Source organism: Atractosteus spatula, chromosome 6 (genome assembly GCF_055471065.1).
Source record: "Atractosteus spatula isolate fAtrSpa1 chromosome 6, fAtrSpa1.hap1, whole genome shotgun sequence".
Lineage (NCBI taxonomy): Eukaryota > Metazoa > Chordata > Actinopteri > Semionotiformes > Lepisosteidae > Atractosteus > Atractosteus spatula.
In genome coordinates, this window is record NC_142711.1 from 39,995,051 (window position 1) to 40,018,296 (window position 23,246).

At 36.8% G+C, this 23,246-nt stretch overlaps 2 protein-coding genes and 1 non-coding gene across 4 annotated transcripts in view; 1 reads left to right on the plus strand and 2 right to left on the minus strand.

Annotated features, from left to right (window-relative positions):
• Positions 1 to 3: 3 nt before the first annotated feature.
• coa1 (cytochrome C oxidase assembly factor 1) lies at positions 4 to 10,459 on the plus strand. Of its 2 annotated transcripts, XM_088918646.1 has the most exons (6): positions 4 to 59; positions 2,257 to 2,318; positions 4,114 to 4,210; positions 6,143 to 6,294; positions 7,403 to 7,479; positions 8,910 to 10,459. In XM_088918646.1, the coding sequence occupies exons 3-6, from the start codon at positions 4,117 to 4,119 to the stop codon at positions 9,031 to 9,033; spliced, it is 447 nt and encodes a 148-aa protein (XP_088774772.1). In that variant the 5' UTR covers positions 4 to 59; positions 2,257 to 2,318; positions 4,114 to 4,116; the 3' UTR covers positions 9,034 to 10,459. The 2 variants fall into 2 exon arrangements, with proteins under 2 accessions (XP_088774772.1, XP_088774771.1); XM_088918645.1 differs by lacking the exons at positions 4 to 59; positions 2,257 to 2,318 and adding an exon at positions 2,368 to 2,493.
• On the minus strand, positions 6,807 to 6,879 carry trnar-acg (transfer RNA arginine (anticodon ACG)). Its single transcript has one exon. It is a non-coding gene; the product is annotated as a tRNA-Arg (tRNA).
• stk17a (serine/threonine kinase 17a) overlaps positions 9,436 to 23,246 on the minus strand; it is a 40,896-nt gene continuing 27,085 nt past the window's right edge. The window contains exons 3-7 of the mRNA XM_088918644.1: positions 16,431 to 16,575; positions 15,844 to 15,970; positions 15,092 to 15,140; positions 14,074 to 14,253; positions 9,436 to 12,531 (exon numbers count right to left, since the gene is read on the minus strand). Of these exons, the coding sequence (XP_088774770.1) occupies positions 12,222 to 12,531; positions 14,074 to 14,253; positions 15,092 to 15,140; positions 15,844 to 15,970; positions 16,431 to 16,575 (811 nt within the window). The 3' untranslated portion in view covers positions 9,436 to 12,221. The remainder of the gene's footprint in view (positions 12,532 to 14,073; positions 14,254 to 15,091; positions 15,141 to 15,843; positions 15,971 to 16,430; positions 16,576 to 23,246) is intronic.

Genomic DNA, 23,246 nt, shown 5'->3' on the forward strand with positions numbered 1-23,246 from the left:
AAGATATGACATTCAAGACTAAAATGGCTGCCCCCTTGGAAGATGTGTAAAAAAATTGTGTAAGTCACTGTGCGATTTAAATGTCACTATTCATTGACAAGCTTTGCTTTTTGATACAGGCACAATTTATGTTACCCAACGTGAATTCTGTTTATTTAGTTTTAAAACTATTTTAAATTAATTACGATGCAGACAACTGATATCTAGCCCAGCTTCTGTACTGGATTGATGTGATCATTTTCATAGAACCGTCTATTGCGCCGTGTCACATTAATATTGATCTTTGATAAGATGATACTACATTTAACATGAGGTATACTAAAATGTTTATCGTAGCTCTAACGTCGGAGTTACAGTATAGATTTACTACAGTATAAATCCAATATGTTCAGCGCTAAAAATGTAAGAAATACCTGTACAACACTTCACCTACCCCACATGTGTGCTGCAGTTTCGGATGTAGTATTTTTTGGAAACCATTACAGATTTATTCTTACAATTTGTCACTTAACGTACATGTACTGTAAAACAATTCCCGTTTTTCCTTTTAAAAGCTGGTTTTAAAAGATAAACTATAGACGATTTGTTTAAATTAATGCAATTTGAAAAGTGCTTATCAGTAAAATGTATTATGCATTTTTGTTAATATTCGTAAAGGTCAGCACCCAGTACAATAGCAGTTTTTTGGCATATCAAACACTAACAATTAAAAGTTTTTTTGTCCACAAAAATGGCTCTGATACTGTATGTGTTCTCTGCACACTGTCCATAAATCCCAAGTCACTTGAGGTGACTCCTAGGTGATATTGGTATAGCGGTAAAACAAGTTTGGTGTCGACCAGGAGTGGGGAAAAATAGACTGGAGGAGGTTAATTGCCCTATGTACATGCTAGTCACTGCGGAAGGGAGTTAAGTCTTGAGAGAAAGAGAAAAAGGGGCATCTTCTTGGATGGACACAACGCAAAGATGCAGAAAGGGGGATCTATCCCATTTTATAAAGAAAAAAGGCAGGAGGAGGTAACTGTATCTGTCCACTCTGGAAGGTGTGGAATGCTAGAATATATTAAAGATGAAAGATTTGTCCATCTTAAATGACTACTTTTAGTGATCAAATATGCCTGTACATTTTAAATTATCTTCTGTCTGAAGACAACAAAGTCTTCAGATAAGAGGTGGTAATTGTGCAATTCCTGTAATTTTGACATGTTGCCATTACTTACTAGTGAATAAGAACATAAGAAAGTTTACAAATCAGAGGAAGCCAGTTGTACACAGTTTTATGACCTAACTCTTACAAAGTGAATGGTAAAGTTTTAAATCAAATCAAATCAAAGTGTATTTATCAAATGCACAACAACACAGCGTGCAGCAGTAGTTGCTGGCAATGAAATGTCTTTTCTGTGAGCTCATGAAAATCACAAGAATCACAAAAATCACAAAAACACAAAAATCACAAAATTGAGGTTATGAAAATAAGGTTACATAATAATAGATGTACAGTAATAGAAATTGAATAAAACTCAATATGAGTGGAGCTGCTATGTGTCCATGGTGTATGCAATATATACAGGTAGTGCGGTTATGCTTAATACAGTGAAAACTTTGTGTCCATGTAGCCATTTCAGGTGATTTGCTAAAGGAGGTGCAGGCAGTAACTTAACAGCTGTTGATTAAATTGTATAATATTATTTCTGTACTACTAAGAACTTTGTCTATTTTCTGTTAATTATCCATGTTGACTCTAAGCTTATTGCCATAGATATAATCTTCCAGTTTAGTTCTTACAAACTGTTACAGTCATCCCAATTCAGGTTTTTGCATCTAAAAATACCATTCACACCAGGAACCTTCTACTCCACCTCCCTTGTTTTATGAGGATAACAAGTCTCAGATTATCATAGTCTGATGAGATAACTTCAATACATGTGCTCTGGCCACTTTCCACTTGGTAATAGCTACATTTCATGTTCATGTAAACATGATTATTATTAGCCGGTATTATCTGGCTTTCTATCTGTCACTGCCAACCCAACATGCTCTGCTGCAGCAATAGTATTGTTGTCCACTAGATGGCAGTACATCATAACACAGTATAATAAGGGTTGACACTGTTTATTAATTTCTTCCCCTAACGTAACGCCTTTTTTTTGTCTGAACTTATCTTCCTGCTTTTTTTCTACAAAAACCTTTCAGTTTAACACTGCAGTAATCAATCTGGCAATATCATTTTTTATTTATGCATTTTTCTCTTTGCAGGGTCAGGCGAAAACGTTATCTGGGTTTTTTTTAATCTGTGACTTGTAGAGCTACCAGACAAGGTAACCATAACTAGCTGGCATTCGGAAATCTCTTATCATCCTCTTCTGAACTGAATTCCTCTTTCCTCCTTGAGAATATATTTTTTTCATTTCTAGTGAGCAGTCAGGTGTTTCATTAAACAAAGCTTTCAGGCAGTCTTTGGTGCAGGATAATGTCATCTTCTGAACTAATATGGTAAGCAATTTAATTGAGTAATGACAAAGCCATTTTAGTAAGCGTTCTGTATTTGGAGTAGAAACACAGATGTCACAAGAACATTCAACTGTAAAGCGTTTTTGTATTTCTGTGGATGTTCATTTTATCATTATCATTTGTTCTTGCTCGATAACGTAGAAAAACCTGTTTAGTGGAGCTTATATAACTGACAGTGGCCCTAAACAGGATCTGAGCCACACTATGGCTGTCAAGTTAATAAGGTTAATACCTGTAAAGTTAAATGTCAAATACATTTCTTACACTAACAGCAGTACCAAATTGCAAATCGTAGTTGTGACCATCAGGAATTCTTAAATATCTTTAATGACTGTATATTTCACAATATCATTAGTACATGTAATATATAAACAATTTTAGGGTTTACACGTGGTTTCAAAATTTCCTCTACAATAAAGAGTTCCTAACATGTGGTATGTGCATATCATGCACATACAATATATATGTCCATCATATGAAAAAAGAAGCGTGGTGTGTAGACACAGACTGATTAGAAAGCAAGATTCAAAATGCAAAAAGTTGCTTTAACCTGTATACAGTAGTTAATGATAACTCATTAGGGTGATCAGCACCAGAGATATTTTCCAGTATTTCTCCCTTAATACCTTAATGTCATAATGACGTCTGACATTATGACGTAATAAAGATTATGACATAATGAGGTAAGTGGTGGTGAACAGTAAGTGACTCAGTCGCTGAATCTGTAGTGTCCACAGGTAGAAACACCCTGACAGTTTTCTTCTGCATGCTTGTGAGAAATAAGATACGTGGGGGAACCTTTACTTAGTCTAATGAAATTTGTAAATATATATTAACCCAGAAGACAAGGAGGAGAGGTAGTCAGGGACAGGAGCTAATTATTAGTTTTCATTTACAGCTCCCCTATGTGAAGGTCATTTTCAAAAGTGCACACTGTCTGGGAAGGGGCTGGATTATTTGAAGGTTTACTGTAATATTGGAGGGCACGGCGGATCCACATGTCTGGTGAACAAGCTCTTCAGCTTGCACTAAGGTGACATTGTGCTTGTCTGCCTTTAGGAGCCAAAACCAGTGTTTATGGATTTATAGGGATCTATTTAAGGACACTGGTGTCTATTCGTCTGGTGTCCCAACACATTTTTTTGGTGCTCTCTAAAACTTTAACAGGCACTGACATGAATTCTCAACAACGTTTGAACGGTTTTGTGGTGTGAGGGATGCTCTTTCTACTCTTTTACCTGAAACGTTTATCTGCATCCATAAATAACAACTGAGACAAATGCAAATGTGTTTTTGGTGTTAATGATAAAAGACCTATGGAACTTCTTTCTTTCTAATGCCTGGAGAGGCATTTGAAACCCTCCAGCTTTGTGGAGAAGTTACAGGTTCTTTATGACTTATTATGTGGCTAATTCTGCCGTCTTTCCCCTGTGGTACTATTATAGTGTCTCCTACCTAGGAATATATTTTGCTTAACTTTACAGGTAAACCTAAAACAGTTAAAAGTGGGTAATAAAGTAGAAAAAAGAGGATCTCGGGAGGTGCATCCAAATATTTTATATAGGTTAACATCTTGTGTATTTTCTTTTGGGGACTTAAAAGGCAATGCCAGCTTCAATAAGCAGTCTGCAGCAGATGGCCATCTTCATGACCATAGTGACAGGAGGGAGTTGCTCCATGATGTATTACCTGATGCAGAGTAAGTGTGTTGCTTTGTTTGCACTTTTAGTGTACAACCAAGTTGAGAACACTGGCACAGTGAAAACCGTATGTATGGGGACAGCAAACAGAAATGTTTAGTGTGTAGTAATGAAATTTGTATTTGTGATCAAAAGATTAATACCAATTTTAGCTTTTGTTTCTGGGTATTGTTTTGTTTACATATGTAGCCATGTTACAATAATGTCTTTGTTGGGTTCAGTCGTAACTTTTGAGACCAATGGCTGACTTGTTGTTAAATGCTCAGGTTTGCCATGTTGCATTAATTATAAAAAGGTAAGAGCTGTGAATGTACTGTATAGTCTTTGGCTACATTAAGGATGTAACCGATGATGGCAACAGCAGAATGAATATTGAATTTACATTAATATAATTTACTTTAAGTTTATTTGTGCTCAGACTTATGCTGACCTGTTATTGAGTGGGATTGAAAACAAAATGTTTTTTGTTCCAATATGGATTAACATGTATGAAACAAAATGCATAAATATCCAGAAATTAAAAAAAAAATGACATTCTGTACTTTTGCCTTATATTAATCTTTTGATTTCAAATACAAAATTCAATAATACCCAGAAAAATGACAAATTTGACTTCACTGTCTCAATACTTAGCTTTTCATTTTATTTGTAAAGTAATGCCCTGTATATTTTAGGTACCACAGGATTAATATCTAAATGGGAATTTATAGAATGTCTTCATAAAGAATTGCCGTAGTAACTGCTACAATTGTGAGTACATACACGTAGGCACTGAGTTTACCCTTATTGCACAAGTATATGTGATCTACCCACCTGAACTATGTGATTTATGTTTCACTTTGCCTTGCTTTATGGTATCTTGCATTGTAATTATTGGCATTAATATATACAGATATTATTTTAGGAACTTTTTTCTGTTTCCAACTTTGATACTTCTACAGTTAGTGATGAGTTGATTTGTGTTATAGTATTCAGCTTATTTGTTTTAAACTTTCATTACAGAAAGTTTAAGAAAACAGAACAACCCAAATAAGCCACAGTTCAGTTTTCTTAGTGAGTGTCTAAGAGGTACAGCAGGATTTGACTGCAGTTTCAATACTTTGAAAGGTCACTCAAAAGTTACATTTGTCAGTTGTCTTTTTAATATTTGTACTTGATAACTATGCTAGAGATATTACCACAATTTTATTATTTTATTATCCATTAAATTAAAAAAAAACAACTAAACTGGTAGCAGAAGAGGTTAATTTCTACATCTATGTCCTTCTTTGTAAGTAGTTATGAAGGGATGTACTGTAGTACTGTACTGTTTGTGAAGAGATTTAGGTTTGGACCACCTTGCTTTTCCTTTGGTCAGACATCTCATTTTAGCCCTTTTTAAGACTGTGGGTTTTGACTCTGCTTGCTTTGAATCTAGGTTTTCCAACTTAAAAAGCTTTAGGCCTCAATTCTCAAGTTACTATGTTACTATATTGGGAAGGTACCCAGTCTTAGTCTTCTTCTGGATCTTGTAGAGGCCCAGGCAGAAACTGACTGTTAGCTGTGTTCTCCATGGCTGCCAACTGTCATGAGAAAGGTCTTCAGGTGTGTCACCTTGTTGAAGAAGGCTTCACAGCCGAAACGTTGTGTTTTCTCTCGTCTCTTCAGCATGGAATAAACCTATTACTTGTTCCTTTGCAGACTACACCTGAACTTCTTCAACATGCTCTTTATTGAACCTAAGTGTGTGCAGTACGGATAAAATACATTTGTAGTTTCCATTTTGTTGCAAAACCATGGAAGACTCTCTGTTTGGATTCAGCTTTCTGCAGCTCATTTGTTTTTGGTGTTACACACATTTTTTCTATACATTTTTGTAAAGTAATGCACAGGTAAGAGTAGTAATGAAAAAATCAAAGACGTAGCCATCTTTTTTTTTTGCATTTTTAAAGAAAATTTTGCCAGGTCTGATTACTATCGCTTGGCGATGGACCAGCTCAGGACTCACGAGTCAGCCATGGGGTCCCTGGGGGCGCCACCTCTGCAGGCCCACAGCATCCGACTCACTGACCGACACAACAGGGTGGACAAGGTCAGCGCAAAGGTCAGTTCAAGGCTGGACCTCCACAACTAGTACATCTGCTGGTAGCATCCTTAAAAAAAGAAAACATATTTAATTTATATGTATTATAAATATTATTTTTCTGTGGAAGATTCATTTTGTTTTACCTCCAAGAAAGGCATAAATTGAAATTGAAAAGGCATAAATTCATAACAAAGAAGCCTCTGTCTCACACACTGTTCACGATTACCCAATAATGATTAATCAAGAGCTGGGTAGGCATCAAGATGGAATGTCCCAACAAGATGATACAGATCTCTTCAGGTGTTGCTATACTGTAAATATAATATATACCTGTAATTATATATTATAAATACAGTATATCATATAAAGGTGTTGCTATAATGAGCTGTAGGTATTTTTTTTAGATGTTACTATACAGTACAGTACAAATTCACAAGCTACTGTAAATTTGATTTTCTTTATTTTATTAATATATTTAGATAGATAGATAATACTTTATTAATCCTGTAGGGAAATTGATGAAAGAGAGACGAGCCAGGCAGGAGTTGAACCTACAATCTTCTGAGCCGTAGTCAGACGCGTTATCCATTGTGCCACTGGCCCCGCTATTTAATAATATTATATTATATTATTCATCTTGAATCATGCTAAACAAATATGCAATAATAACATCAACAATGTGGCAAGTTCAGGACATCAATCCCAGACTACAAACCTTGTCTGAAAGTTTTTGCACCAGATTAATCTTCTTTCATGGTCAGCTAATTTGCCATGACCGTGTGAGGGACATGATGGACTATCTCCATCACGTTGGGAACCTATACCAGACACATGTGGGTCAGTGCAGGGAGCCGATTAACATTCCACAGGCTTTCTACATCAATACAATAGCCCCCGTGAGGTACAGATATCAGTTTTTTGTATGGTCACCTGCACTCCCAGTCATGTGATATAATGGGGACGTAGGCTGGTTGATGACTTGGGTGATTGTTGTGTACACACTGTTCTTTTTTATCTTTTACATCTCCACAATATACCTCTTTGCCATTCCGTACATTTCTTTTGGGAGTAGTATTTTTAAACATGGATAATATTGCTCTTATCAATTTTTTATATTCTCTTACAGATCAAAATTCCAGTGTCTGGCACGAAATCTGCAGGCTACCTCTACACTTCCTCAACTAAAGACACCTTTTTGAACAAGTAGGTTACATTTTTCCTGAATGAAAAACACACAAGCTCAGTCGAGAGTTTGTTCAATTCATGAAATTAAATACCATACGGTATGCTTTTTCATTGATCATGTGTATGCTGTACATTAAACTAAATGTGCTAAATTTCAACAATGTAATAAATCCTGCATATTGTTTGCCGCGTAGAGCACAAACAACAAAGTTACTGTAGGATGCAAGGTTAAAAAATTGTTAAAACGTTAGCAAGGTTAAAAAAATATAATGCAGCATGCACTGGGAGTAAGGCAACATGCCTTGAGCAATTTCAGTATTTCTCACTCTTGTGAGAATCAGATGGTTGAACCCAGACTTGAATTGTTCATGGTGAACTGGGAAGAAAGGGCAGGACTAAAGCCAACTTCTGGGGGGGGGGTAAAACACACACAAAATGCTAGTTCTTTAAGGGTGTGTGCTTTAAAATGATTGACTACACAATAAAAGACAGCACAGCAGCTTAACGTGAAGTATAAAGGAAAGAGTCGGGACTCCAGTCAAGACAGAAGGCTTCCATGCGTCTCACTCAGGGTCCAAGTTGGATTATATTGACCTAAAGTAGACTGCTTACCTACTAGCTTTACATCACAGAAACCTTGCAGAACCCAAACGTAGCATTTAAAATGCTCATCCAGTAGTTTTTCCAACACTTATGTACGTAGCACTGTGAAAGACTTTAAATTTGCCTTTCAGTATTGTTTGAGAAGAATGACCAATGGAACTAACAACATCTGACCTTATTGTGCTGTAGCAATCCTGTCTGCCTTAATGTGGTGGAACGATTTACATTGAAACCTCTGTCTCGCACACAGTGATGCCATGATTATTCAATATTGATTGATCAAGAGCTGGGTAGGCATCAAGATGGAGGGTCCCAACAAGATGTTACATATCTCTACAGGTGTTACAGATCTCCACAGGTGTTGCACAAACAATATAAGAGTTCTTCGTGGACAGTAGGTGTCATCTAAATGAAAGCATGAGATGTTATTTTAGTCAATGCCAAAAGGGTTTTAAAAAGTCAAGATATAGAAAAAAAACAAGTTTTTATTTCTAAGCTTTTGAGAGACGTAGTGGTTGTGCTGGAATGTAGTGCTCAACGAGAAGCTGTCAACACAAATATGTTTGCAATTCAGAATCAATTGTGTGCACAGTGGTTCAAAAAGAGCCTATACCGAATAGAGCACAAATGGATCGGCAGTGATGGATTAAAGCTGTTGCTCTTCTTTGTGTGTGATCCTCAGCTAAATAAAAAGATGAAGTCAATTTTCACCAACAAGTGGAGCTGAGTTGGAAAAAAAACAGACTGGTGGACAGTGAGGGAAATTTTCAGTACCTTTATTCAGAATTGGTTTAAGTATGTCGTGTTTCGGACTAGGCGTTCAGTCTGTTCTGTTAATATCCTAGGTGGTGTCTGCAGGAGGCTGTACTGCATCTCCACAATGGCCAAAGGATTGCAGTGTTTGAGACTGAGAAGGCTGAACCAGGGGATATGGATTTTGAGGACCCATCAACAGGCGCCTCCTTTTAATGTATGAAGCATCATACTGCTCTTCACGAGTTGTGCTACAGTACATGGGAAAGCATGGCTGCACCCTGTGCACTCAGGGACTGTTCCCCCAGGACATGCTGCAGCTCCGCAGTAGTATTTTAACACTGCTTCTGTTCTGCTGGGGTCTACGACAAGGTTTCACTGTAAGCACCTCATTGGGAATGTTGTACTGTACATTGGCAGTGGTGTTACTAACCTTAACAAGATTCAGTCCAAGCAATGCAATTTGGTCTGACATTTTAAATGAAAAAATTGATTATTGCCAAGTTTAACTTAATTAGGGTACTCCAAAACTCAAGACTGTCAGTTATCCTTCACAATATACTACAGTATTGGTTTTAGCTATTCTGTATGAAAGAAACATGTTTGGCAAAAACATGTTAAGATATGTTTTATTTATAGAATTCTATACACCTTTTTACATTTTCTGCCAATAAAAATACAACAGGTACAGGAAGGAAAAAAAACACCATCAGTTAGAGCAAAGACGTTAATGAATTTTAAACTCAGCCTAACCATGGTTGTAGGCACTGCTTCGTCTACCACACATAAGTATTGCAATTCTCAAGAACTTCAGTTTGGTAAAGTTTTTAGATTTAGAGAAACAGATGTAATTTATTAACACGAAAAATGATAATGTAAAACATTACCACAATACTAGTAAACATCTATGAATGTCATCAAACATTGAGGATAAAATTATGTTTCAAAAGTTTCTTCATGTTTTTTTGTGGTTCAGGCTAACATTGTGAGTTTTAAGAACACTGAATTTCTTGCCTCACTAGATGCTTTGTTAAAATGACTTTTGATTTGTCTGCAATGGTGGATCAGGTCTGTCTGCCTTTCCAGTCATGATGTTATGAAGAAGAATGAGCTCCACTCTGATGTACTGTACAGTAACATCCCTGAGAAGGGGAGAACTGTTGTGAAGGTTATCACAGCATTCCCAACAGATGGACCCTGAAGTTTAATACTCACTAAATACACCTTGTTCATCAACCTTTGGCTTTTTCACTCCATTTTACTTTTTTACCATTTGATCCAGTTGTTTGTTTTTTTTGCGTGCATTTCAAAAAGAAAAAAAAAACTGTCACAGGAATCCAAGGATTACTCATGTACCAAATTCGTACAAGCTGTGATCTGTTGAAAACCGATTAAAGTGAAATCTTTTTGTTTTTATCAGAAACCAAAGGAATGCTACAATGAGTGCAGCTGTTCGATTGTACTTTTCACATTGCATTGCAAGCAATCTCCTGGCTTTGCCTTGAACCACAGTACTATTTTTTCATGTCAGCTGTTTTACCGATCTATTAAACCATTTTACGTTTCTGTTATCTAAGATTTGGGTGTAATTATTCATTTGTACAGTGAAAAAGAATAAAAATTGCAGTGAAAAGTGAAAAAATGTTTGATGAGTTTTCAATTCCAAGGAAACTGTAGATTCCAGGTGGGAAAATGCAACATTAGTTCTAGACACAATTCAGAGGCAAGCTTACATTTAAGAGTTTAAGTCATTTTTCATGTACTCCTGCTAGAATTCATCAGGCATTTTGTACAGTTTCAGAATCTGATACAAGATAGTTAGCTACCACTTATTCTATTTAAATTTGAAAGCAGAAGCACTATACCCAGTGTTTAGTTTCATACTGCAATACTATACAGCTTTAATCCAAAAATTAAAGTACACTAAACTATACAGCTGCAGTTCATACTTTTTTTGAAATCTCCAAGTAGTCTAGTGTGTTGCATTGTGTGAAATGTACAATTTCATTTAAAAAAATAGCAGTTATAGATTTTAAAAAGGTCCGAAAGCTTAGAGGGATGGAACAAGCTATTAGATTAATGCATTTTTGTGGAACACTAAATAAAAGTAAATCTCTAAATGACAATTGCAAATGTGAACACTCCTCCCCAAGATAAGCCATTTAAGAGTTCAATGTCACTGCAAAAAGGTGAGGTGTGCAATTCATGTTTACATTATATAAAGTCTACTGTATGTAATCTAAAACCTTTAGTTTATGTTAATCATTTTTTTATGATTTGTTTTTACATATTGACTTAAATATAGACTGTAACTGTCTTTATGTCTTAATTTGTTGGCACTGTCTTTTTGGATTGTCAGCCCACCTCAATAAGAGTTTAAAAGTATAAATGGCTACAACTGCCTGTATGTGTATGGCATTAAGAAAATATTTTGCATTGTTTTCTATACTCTTTTAATTCACAAGACCTTATATTCTTTTCAAACACCCTGACTTGTGAAAAAATGGACATGAATGTAAAAAATATTGAAACTTTACTTAATATTATCTTTTAAGGCATATAAAAAGGCTCTATTCCTCAGTTCAGAAAAATGTAATAGGTTAGCAAAGGGCACAAGAGACTGCCTTTTCAGTCTAAAAATATACCAGTTATAATAATTAAAACAGCATTCTTATTGATCTGACAAAAAAACCAAAATGTATAAAAAAGTGAAAATTGAAAAGTGAAAGGTGTGCTGAAAGAATGTCATAAATACAAAAGTCATCATAGTTTTGAGGCTACAAAACTCACATGAAGGGATAAATCTCTTCAGCACTAGAGCTTAGTGTTTATTTACAGTGTCAAGGTTTAATTTTTCAGTCACTGTTACCTTAAAGAAAGGCTAATTCTAAAGTTGACAAATATCAATCTGTGTAAAAGCATGATTCTGGAAGTCTGTCAAACCTATTGCCTTGTTTTGTAAATAGCAGAAATGTTGACACAACAATTCGAGCCCAAGACTGCTAGATAGTGGGGACCCAACAGTTTGGGGATAAATGTGTGCAATTGCATTTTAATTTTTTATTTAAACAGTCTATAAAAACAATATTAGGTTCAGCTTTATATATACTGTATATACACACATATACCTTTTTACCAGTTTATACTTTTAAGGTAAATAACATTTTTAAGAAGTGGCAAAAACAACAACAAAAAACTGTGGCTCCATTTATGGGCCACGCCATTTCATCTCAAGCATGGCACAAAAAGGATTCATCACGTCAAGGCTCAGTCCTATTTTAACTTACCAATTAAAGCAGCACAAACAGACAAAAACAAAAGTTTGGCTTAAAAGTTTGTAGTCAAATCTCGAGGTGAATGTAAAACAAAATTCTAGTTTGAGTTCCCTGGTTTCCTATAGCAGTTCAGTAGATGAAGTCTCCTGGGATCTCCTGCAGTGTGCTGAATGGCTCCTCAAATTTGAAGCGCTTGGAAATGGCCTTCTGATCAGGGGTCATGCTCTCCTTCTCCGACTGCCGGCATTGTCCAAGGGTGTATGCAGCCATGACTATGAGCTCCTCTGCCACCTGGCTCTGAGCTGCGGCCTCTCCTGCCGGGGAGAGGGGGCTGGCCTCCTCCGGGGAGCCTTCACTGGAGCTCAGCGCCTCCGCTGTGTCCTCATGGAGCTGCTTCAGCCACAGGTGCTGCCGGCACTGCTCTGCCGTGGCTCTGGCCCTGCAATGAGAACACTGATTGACTCACCTACGTCTCTGTCATTATGCGTATTCTTTGTACCCTTAACGAAAGTACACAAATGTCTCACTTGGTCTCCTTCTCTGCTCTGTATGGAGAACTGCTCAGCTATTTCCAGGGGGGCTGTAAAGTTAGTAGGCCTTTTCAAACATCTATATTGTGAAAACTCCACTGGAATAATGAAATTTAGTTCATATACAAATGGGCGGTTTGGTGGCACAGTGGTTAGCATTGCTGCCTCAACACTGGAGCCCTAGTTTCAACTCCAGACCTAGGGTCTTTGTATGTTCTCCCCACATTTGCATGGGTTTCCTCCATTGGAATTGGTTTCTGGGAAGATTGTCCCCGAGTGTGTGCGAGTTTGTGGTTGTGTCTGTGTGTGCCCTGCGATGGACAGGCATCCTGTCCAGGGTGTATCTTGCCTTGTGCACATTGGTTGCCAGGATAGGCTCCTCAACTCTGTATAGGATAAATAATATGTACATGTACAAAGGAGAACATGTCTCAAGGACACATTCTGATTCTGAAAAGAAGGGCATTTTCTGCAGTAATAATAGTTGCTTGCATTTTTACAGTCCGTTTAATTTTTGGGCACTCCACAGCACATACAGGAGAGGAGTCACTTCGTTTAGCTCAGAAAAACAGCAGCATGAACCTAGAAGATGCGGCAGTCATTATGCACCAGCAGCAGTATACCAGGAAGAGAGGTGAAAAACTGTTTTATCAATTGATTTAAGGAGACCTTCAGAGTGGCCAAATTATTCAAGCCCAAAGTTAAATTGAGTTAAGACACTGGGGTTGACACTGGTACAAACAGTGCCATGGGATCATAAATGACCAAGTAATAAGGACTTTGGTTTAACATTTCATCCAAAGGACAGCATCTCCTGCAGCACAGTGTCCCTGATCACCACACTGGGGCACTAGTTTGTAAATTGTGTTCTGGAGGGAACAGTGCTTCCTTCTGGTTCAACAATACCATTTAAAGCTGTAACCTAGTTTTCCTTAAAGGTTGCCCATTCTTTAACTAAGACCCGATGAGATCAGGTTATAAGGTGGTAACACTGATGTTCATGTTGTATACTATGTTCTTCCACAACAAGCAAATCATCATGGATACAAATTGTCAGACTGAGCTAATCACCTTCCAGTTATGTAGTGTTTTGCAGTGCAAAAACTATCTTGAATAATAATGTAATTTTAATTCCTGGCTTTAATTCCTTAGCACATTCAGAGTGGTGTGTTTGATTTGTGAATGATGTGCGTTGAGAGGAATGCCACTCTGTAATACTGTTCAGTAGCTACTGTTCCTGCATTTCTAATACCAATATCCTGTATATTGAGTTTAAAATGTTGCCTTAAAAAGTAACTAGGACCACAGGTGGATGTTTATGAAACATATCTTTTTCAAATCTTTTTGTGGAAAAGACATATAAAACTGAATGTAATTTTTAAATGTAATTTAATATATAAATCCCAATATGTGAATTAAAGTTGACTTAAGGTAATAAAAAGGTATTTTACTCTGGTTCTTTAATGAGAAGCATCTTCATGAAGTCAATAGCAGATTTGTCAATCCCTTCAAATTCTTCCTGGGTGTAGCTTATGTTTATCTGTGAAATATTGAGGAAGGTCTCCTGCTTGTCATCTCCCAGGAAAGGAGAGGTCCCAGTAAGCATCACATAGGCCAGAACACCGATACTCCTGTGAGAGGGAAAAGAAAAGACCTAGAACAGCAAACACTAGATGTTCTCTATCATAGTTGTTCCTAAACCTGGTCCTGTAGGAAGACTGTCTGCTGGTGTTCATTCCAACTGAGCTCTAAATTTGGCGTAACTGATCTGCATGTTTCTTAGACTTTTATTTAACTTTTTTTAGTCAGTCCTGAGTGTCAAAAATATCCAACTTCAAGTTCAACTTTCTGCCTGCTGATTTTGAGTAAACAGCGCTTACCGGTTAATAAATTGATGACCAGACAAAGAGTGACCGAATTATTCAAAGATGCCCACAACAGCGTTATTTCCATTTGCGAAGGTCCAATTGGTTACATTTCAGCAGCATACCTGAATGACAGCAGTTTTGAAACCCAGAAAATGGTACAGGGTTGACACCAATTACTAATCCCATCTGATCTTTTAAGAGCTGAAAGGAACTTTAGAAATACAAATATTCCCTAAATAGAAAACTGAAATCAATTAACAGCCTGTAAGAACTTGACTGGAATAAAAAAAACAAAAGATACAATGTTCCTGCAGGACCAAGGCTGGGAAGTAGTGCTCTTATACAATTTAATTTACATTTAATGACTCTGCATTATACGCAATTTGATTTGAAACTTGATGAGACTCCTGAGTAAATGGATGGATTTTTTAAGTCTAAATGTGCTCCATACTTGTTTTGTAATACCAAAGACTGAATTATCCTGAAACATATGCATTTTTGCCAAAATAATGAAAGAAATTTTAAGTTTTTTCAAAATATTGAAGGCTTTATGAAGGTTCCAGATGTGATACAAATCAAAAAAGCTCAATATGTTTCTTACCACATGTCAGTCGCTGTGCTTATTGGCTCATAATTCAAAATTTCAGGAGCTGTAGGAAAAAAACAAACGTTAACAATTACTGTATGCACAATTTGTGAGTACCTTTAATTTGTAATGAACTATTTCTTGTCATAGATTCAAACACCTTACATATTGAAACACCATACTAACAATCTGAAAACTGAACAAAAACTTTGGGATTTTTTTTCTAGGCACTTTACAGATATCTTCTTAAAGAAAAAGTATGCAAAATAACATGTGGATCCATAGCTAAGCAACATGACACTTTGGGGTAAGTGTTGTAGAAACATTCCTTTGTTGTGAAAACGATATGAGGCATGAGCTGAAGCCATGTTCCTTTCACAACTTCAGGAATGACGTCCTACAACACCCACTCTGAATAGTTACTGCGGTGAGTGTACAATGGCTGTTAAACATAAAACCAACATCACACCATCCTGGATATAAGACTATTTCCAACTGCTTGGGTTTTCTCCACTGTTCATTCACTTCAGTTCTTAATATCCCCTTTAAAGAACTCGAACCACCTGTTTAGATAAATAGGTCTGCCAAAGTAAAGAGCACAAGCTGCAGTTGTGAGCGCAGCTGAGCGTGCAGTTCTGTTTCCCACATTGTTGGACATTGCCACAATAATGATATCACTGTCCACTACAACAAACGCCAGGGGGGTGCTTGACATGGTACAAGACAGCTTTATTCAAAAGCTGTGAACGATGTCACTTCAAACTCACCCACATACTCGGGCGTCCCCATGATCTCCCTCAGCTCTTCGTTACTGCTCACTATTCTAGAGAGGCCAAAGTCCACAATCTTAATGTCTCCCACAGGGGACGCACTAGTCAGCAGAATATTCTGTGGCTGCAAAAAGAGACAAAAAAGTTAAAAAAAAACAAACAGAGGCAAAATCAAGGTTTTGTTAAGGGGCATGCTGTGTGGATGTGGAGCAAACAGACTAGCTACAGTATGTGGCTGACACAACTTTCAAGAAACTGCTGCACAACTGCAAATAATATTAATACATTGATATTAATATAACGACTAAAGCTGGTAAAATAATAAAAGGGGAAGGCTTGTGAAGTCCAGCATCAATTACCCCGCACCTGTAAAGGAAAATGGAACCATGTCGCATCATTCTGACATGATGGTAAGCCAAATCATAGGCAGGACCACACCTCAATAACCACTGACTCAATAACCAGATTCTGGACCAAATATGGGTTACATTCCTGCAACCCAGATTTGTGTGCTCATGCGTCTACCCACACTTGGGCATCTACCTATATGCTTGTATAAGCAGAATATACACGTTTGTACTCGCCTTCAGGTCGAGGTGGACCACGTTGTTTTTGTGCAGGAAAGCCACACCTTCCAGGATTTGCCGCATGAGTCGCTTGACCTCCTCCTCCTTGAAGGCCTCATCTCGGTCAGCCACGCACTGGTTAAATATTTCACCACCAGCAGCACTAGCAACAGAGAACACCAAAAATAAGTACACAGGGCCAGCGAGCAAGAGAAAAGGCATCCAAAAACGACTTATACAAATATCTTCTATTTCTATTAAAAAAAAAACCCATTCAGAATTAAGTTTGAAAAAATATGAATTTTGAAACATGAAAACTGTCAGAAACCCATCATTGTTGGCAATGCCTTTGTAGTCAAAAGCTGAAAACACTCATCATTCACTACAATGGCTATTATTTGATACTTTATCTGTTAAAATAACAGGAAATCTTTCATGTTATTTGTTGTTTTTTCTCTGTATCTATAAATTACATGAAATAAAAGCAGGTAATTCCAGACTATTACGTCTATGGCCTGTTGACACTTCTGTCGTAGTAGATTGCTAACAATTTGGTCACTGAATTTACAAGTAACCCACCTATTAAAACACAACCTCTATCCTAAATCAGTTACCTCTACAAACTCAATGTAACCCAGCAAGAGAATACTAAGACAGTCTTAATTTCTCAATAACAAATTAATTACAATTTGTGTAATCCTCTAAGACATCCTGCATGCAAAACAAGACTATAGCCTCAACTGCAGTGTGATTAATATACTGTACAGTATGTGGTGACACCAATCAGTGTAGCCATCCCAAATCCAATTTATAGGATGTTAAGGATTCCCACCACCTATTAACTGAGTAAGAAACCCCTGGTACAGTTTGCACCTACTGTAATTTGCTTGTCTGTAGACAAAAAAGCATTAAAAGGCACTAACTGGAAAAAAAAAGCAAAAAAATCCAAAACTATTAGCTTGTTTAAAGGTTTCCCCAGGCTAATAGTTGTCCATTTTACTTCTCGCAGCCACAATTACACTGACCTTTCTGTCTGCGTCTTTTTATAGGGATTCCAGGACTATTTTTCCAGAAAGAAATCAAGAGTCTGATTTGTATAACCACCAACCATGCAAAATTCACTTATTGACCTAATCTTTTCAAGGAACTAGGATATAATTAGGGCAATAGATGTGATAGAATCACTGGAAAATTGTGGCCATAAAATCTTTTAATGTATACTTTAAATCTCAGAAACGTGAATCTAAAATTAGGGTTTATACTTTTAGAAAAATAAGACTATGCAGGAATGGGTTTGAGCTTAGCAGAGAACTATGAACAGACGGAATCAGATTCAATAGTAGTCAATGGTGTAACAGAGCAACTGTCTCTCAGCTGTCTATGATGGTTTCAGTGTGGGTGTGCAGCATAGAGAGCAGTCAAAAAGAGAAAAGGTGCAGGCATTCACTATATGCACCGGTCCTCTAGGTCAAGGAGGACCTGCCATGGATGGTTATACAGTACTTTAAAAAGGATTCAAAACAACATAATTCCTAAGACAGTGAATTCTACATGCAGGAAAACATGTTTAATGGCATTAAGAAAAAAATCAGAAGAAAGAAAAAGCACTTAATGTTGAGTAAAATAGAAAAGGAATATACAGAACTAGTGTGACAGTAGAAGAGGAAGTGAATATTATGCAGATTAATAACAGAAGATAATAAACATTAGATAAAATGCTAAATGAATTTTTACACAGGCATTTACAATAGAAGATGTCCATAACATGCTCCCTGTTATAGACCAGGCCCCAGCAGTGCTGGGTAATGTTATGTTAACAAATATTAAAGTTCTAGAGGGGCTAGAATGGTAAAAACAATAAATCACCAGGTCCTGAAAGTATTTTCTGAGTGATGGTTAAAGAAATTAAATATTTTCTTCATATTCCAGCTTGGATACTTCAGCTATGTCTTAGAATAGGAGCTCTACCCACAGACTGGATAATCACAAATGTAACACTAATCCCCATAAAGAGGAACAGAACTGAACCAGGAAACTATAGACCAATCAGTCTAACATCTGCTATACTGAAGTTTAAAATAAACTGAAAGTTTATGTTAAAGTTAAAATTAGCTAAACTGAATACTTAGAAAACAAAGACAACCAACATGGGTTTAAACCTTTGAAGACATAACGAGGACATTAGATAATACTAAAACAGATGACACAGTATATTTAGATTTCCAGAAAGTGTTTCCCCTTGAAAGGTTGATTCTCAAATTAAAAGCAGTGAGAATCTAAGGGTATGTATGGCAATATAGGGAATGTAAAATCGAATGTACGCACTGTACATCTGGTGCCTTGCAAATGTATTCAGAAAAAAAATATGTTGATTGCTGGTGTATTCAAACCATCAGCTCAATATTTGGTGGAAGCAGCACTTTTGGGAGCAATTACAGAGGCAGGTCCTTTTGGGTAAGTCTGTCCTAACTTTGCATTACAGTTTGATGCCATTTTAGTCCATTCTTCTCAGACTCTCTTAAGTTGCCTGAGGATTGTTTATGGACCAATATTGTAGACTAAAAAGACCAGAGATAATATTCTAATCTTTCCTTCCTTTCATTAACCTTACACTGGGCAAGTTTCGCTAGCTCTCAATAATTGATTTCTTTCTACAACCTCTACAATCATTTACAGATTTCAGGTTTTTACATTTTTTCCTCTTGATTTCCATTTATTTGGACACTCTTTTTGACCTGTTAAGGCAATTCTCACATATTCTGTCCTTTAGGTTTATCTCTGCAACCTTTTCTCTCTCCCTCACACCTGAGGCCTCCACAGCAGATGTGTTTTTTTTTTCTTTCTACTTTTATGCATGGAATTTAACTCAACTTAATTCTTTAAAGTTTGGGAAGAGGCAATCTTAACTATGGCACAAACTAATTCTCCTTCATAATCTACTGAATATTAGATTGTATAGCCAACCAAGACATTAAACCTTCGGAGCCCGATTTCTGAAAACCAGAGTACTGACTGCATCACACAACTCAAGTAAACAGGGTAGACTGGTAACCCTCATGAAAGGGTGCCCCCAGCTATGCAGAAAATGGCACTGGCAGCCCTGCTCAAGGCTGATGCCTGCAGTTCTCCTTCACTGACAGGAGGTGACACTGAAAGGTAACACATAAGAATTACATGGGGTTGCCCCACAGGAAATTCCTGTCATGTGTCCATCAGCAGGACTATAGTCCATAGTCAGTGGCAGTACCAGGTAGTTATTAAGTAATGTAAAATCCTGGGTTCGGTATAGGGTTTTAGGCATTCATGTGAAGGAAAACAGAGCTTTCACTGTAGTTATTATAAACGTGAGCCAATGAGCCAAAAAGGTGTATATTATTTATCTTATTTACAATATAGTACTAATTTACTGTTTGCTTGCAATTACTAATTCATATTAATATTTTAATAGACAACAACAGTGAACTGATTTTACTTATCCAAACTTTTTTCACACGTACAAACTAAACACTATTTTACTGACACTGGCCACATAAACACTTGAACAACTTGGGCTATCTTCGGCTCTGTACTTTTACCACCAAAAACCATTACTGTGAAATATTAAGAACTTCACATCTGATCCTTTAACTAAACTGAAGAGACTGGATGAAACCAGTTATTTAGGCAGAGAGCAGGCCTGTGATGCTCTGCAGCAGAAAGACCACAGCTGGGCCGCAGCCTGGTAATTTTAAACTGCTGTGGAACAGCAGACAGCACACGCGCAGAGGTTCCTCTGCATCCAGTCACTGTTTCCAGAGCTGCTCTCACTCCCTGCACTCTCCAAGGCCCACAAAACTGCAGACGTTCCTCTTTATTTTGGAAGACTATAATTACAGTAATGTGCTGCCAGCCTCCTACAATCTAAACACAAGTGTCTGAAGGGGGAGAAGAAATAACTGTACAAAAAGCAAATTCATAACTAGGTCACTCCTTCAGAAATGAACTGAACTGGGCAGTTTATCCATTAATGTAGCATAATACGACCATCATGCAAGTGTATAATCTAAGAGCTATTTTTCTGTTTCGTGCACAGTACTAAAACAGCAGTGTTTTGACATGTGGAAGAAAACCTTCTGTTTCAAAAAGAAAATTCCAAATGGTTTCCCTTATTAACCTTAGAAATAATTTGTGATGAATGGGTAGATAGTTAGGCTAGATAGGTTTGATTGGCTATTCTAACCTACCCTGTTTAGGAGAGAAAAAAAACTTTCAGGCTTTTTTGGGGTGTGTGGTGTAATAAGGGAGAGCAGGAATATAAATAAGGCAAAGGGGTGGACAAAAGGAAATGTCAGAGTGGGTAAGGGGTGTTGCAGATTGAACTGAAGAGACTGAAATGTCTGCAATGGATTTGTGTGGAAGGTGTGAAAGGTGCACGGCTTCACACTAAATTCTAAGATATCGAATTTGCAACAATGGGAAAAACCTTTTAAATTTTAATAAAAAACAAAAACTTTAAATGCCCTGCTCCTTCTTTTCCAGTTCTCCTGGAAATGTGCAATGTTTTATGAACTACAAAATAATCACAAGTTAATGTTTTGAGTAAAAATACCATACAACAGTACAATACAATCTACATCATTAGGCCTAAATACAAATACATGTTAAAATGTGTCATTGACTTAAATCAATGGAGGAATCAATGTCACAGAGCTCCCAGACAAGCTGTCCTGGTGCGGGCTTCAAGCAGCATTCACACAGACAGCCAGTCTAAATTTCCATCAGCAGTAATGCAATTTTGATGATATTTTGAACTGGATCAGGAGACTACAGACCAACTAGTCTTACTTTTATTAGTGGTAATGTCATGGAAAGATACAAACCAGCATGAATTTAGAAAGGGAAGGTCTATCTTGCTAGAATTCGTTGAACAAGCTTTAAAAAACAGTAGACAACATTAAAACATATGATATCTTCAGATTTCCAGAAAGTGTTTGATAAGGTCACTAATAAAAGGCTGATTCTTAAAACCCAAGGGAAACCAAGGCAATGCATGTAGATGGATTTAGAGTGTTCAAAGGTTTGAATACTTTTGCAGGGAACTGTACATGGACTGACAATCCCTTAATGAACATGAAATTGTCTATGACTTAAAGGGAGATAACCTCTAACTTGGCCCATGTGATTATTGGTGTGGTGTGTGGATCCGTTTTAGGCTCATTGTTCTTCCTGATTCATATCAATGATTTAGATTCTGGTATAGTTTGCAAATTAGTCAAATCTGCTGAGGATCCTAAAAAAGGGGGAGTGGCAAACACAAAAACAGTGGCAAAGGAATTACAAAAAGACAAAATCATGGATTAAACTAACTTGACTGAACTTGATAAATGAAATTTAAAATTGATGAGGGCAAAGTGATCCACACTGGTAGTAGGAACACACAGTACACTATACATATATTTATGAGCTGCAGAAAGTTACACGTAAAACAGATCTGTTTTTGGTGTACATTCTTCTATTCTTGTAAATTCTCATTAAGCATTAAAAAACAAACGGAATGCCTGGATATACAGTAGAACATGTGGAATTCAAAACCAGTGACATTATGCTTGAGATCTACAATGTACTGGCACGACATCATCTAAAATACTGTATAATGTTTTGCTCACAATACTACAGAAAATATATTATAACATTCGACTTCAAGGAAGAAAGACTGTTGAGGGTGGTACTGTAAACCTCTTAAATTGAGATTGGTTCAACCCAACTCAGTAGTGCAACAAAAACACAAGGTCACATTTGGAAACTTAAAGGAAATGAATTTAGGACTGAAAATAAGAAACACTGCTTTACTTACAGAGTTGCAGGTATCTGGAACAGACTTCCCAAACTGGTCCAGACTCACTGACTCACTCACAAGACTCATGTTCTTATCTGAAATGTCGTTAGTTTACTTTCTTTAGTATAGGTATTATGCATTAAGCATACTGTAATGAAGATTTAGAAGGGCCAATGGAGCAGTCCTCTACATTATACTGTAACCCTACCTGGTATTTTCCTCATAGTATATATAGACATATTGTGTTTACTGATCCACTACTAATGGATTTTTGTGACAAAAAGCCCTGTACTACAGGGGTCAGTTGCAGTAGTTGTATTTATAGTGCTATGGTCCAATTGTGTTACAGGACACATTTCTTAAATTTGGAATCAGTATTAGGGAAAAGGACATTTTTAATCCTGATCATTTAAAGAAAAGCCCTTTCTTCTTAAGCTATAGAAGCCTCAATGTAGAATTGTATTTAATTAAATGTCAACCCACGAGCTACACAGTCCACCATAACATGTGCGTGACATACTGTAAGTCAAAAACCAAACCATCTGCCCTACCACTGCAGATTCTCGATCCTGGTTTCCCTAACTCTTTTTTGTTAAAGAAATATACACTTGAACAAGCAGGGATATGAAATTTGTTTTCTTTGGATGATATGTTTCAGAGGTTCTAGTCTGACTTGTCATTCTGTTTCAACATCAAAACACAAGATTCATACTGTACCTGGATAAATAGAATCACTCTGTATCTCAATCTTACCACAGGTAAGAAGAATACTCTTATGTTCTGAAACTTTTTTTTAAGAAACTAAACTGTGAGGGTTATAAGAGAATGAAATGAATTATAATTATATATAATTAATTTTCCCCACTCTGTTTTCCATCAGATAAAAAAAAACTGCTCCCTGACGGCTAAGGGCTCAGAAGTAGTGTTTAAGTTGTTCAGAGAACGAACTGCAACACTGTTATTATTCACAAATTGACCATAATATCAGGATTCCCATGTCAAATAGACAGTGTCAGAAG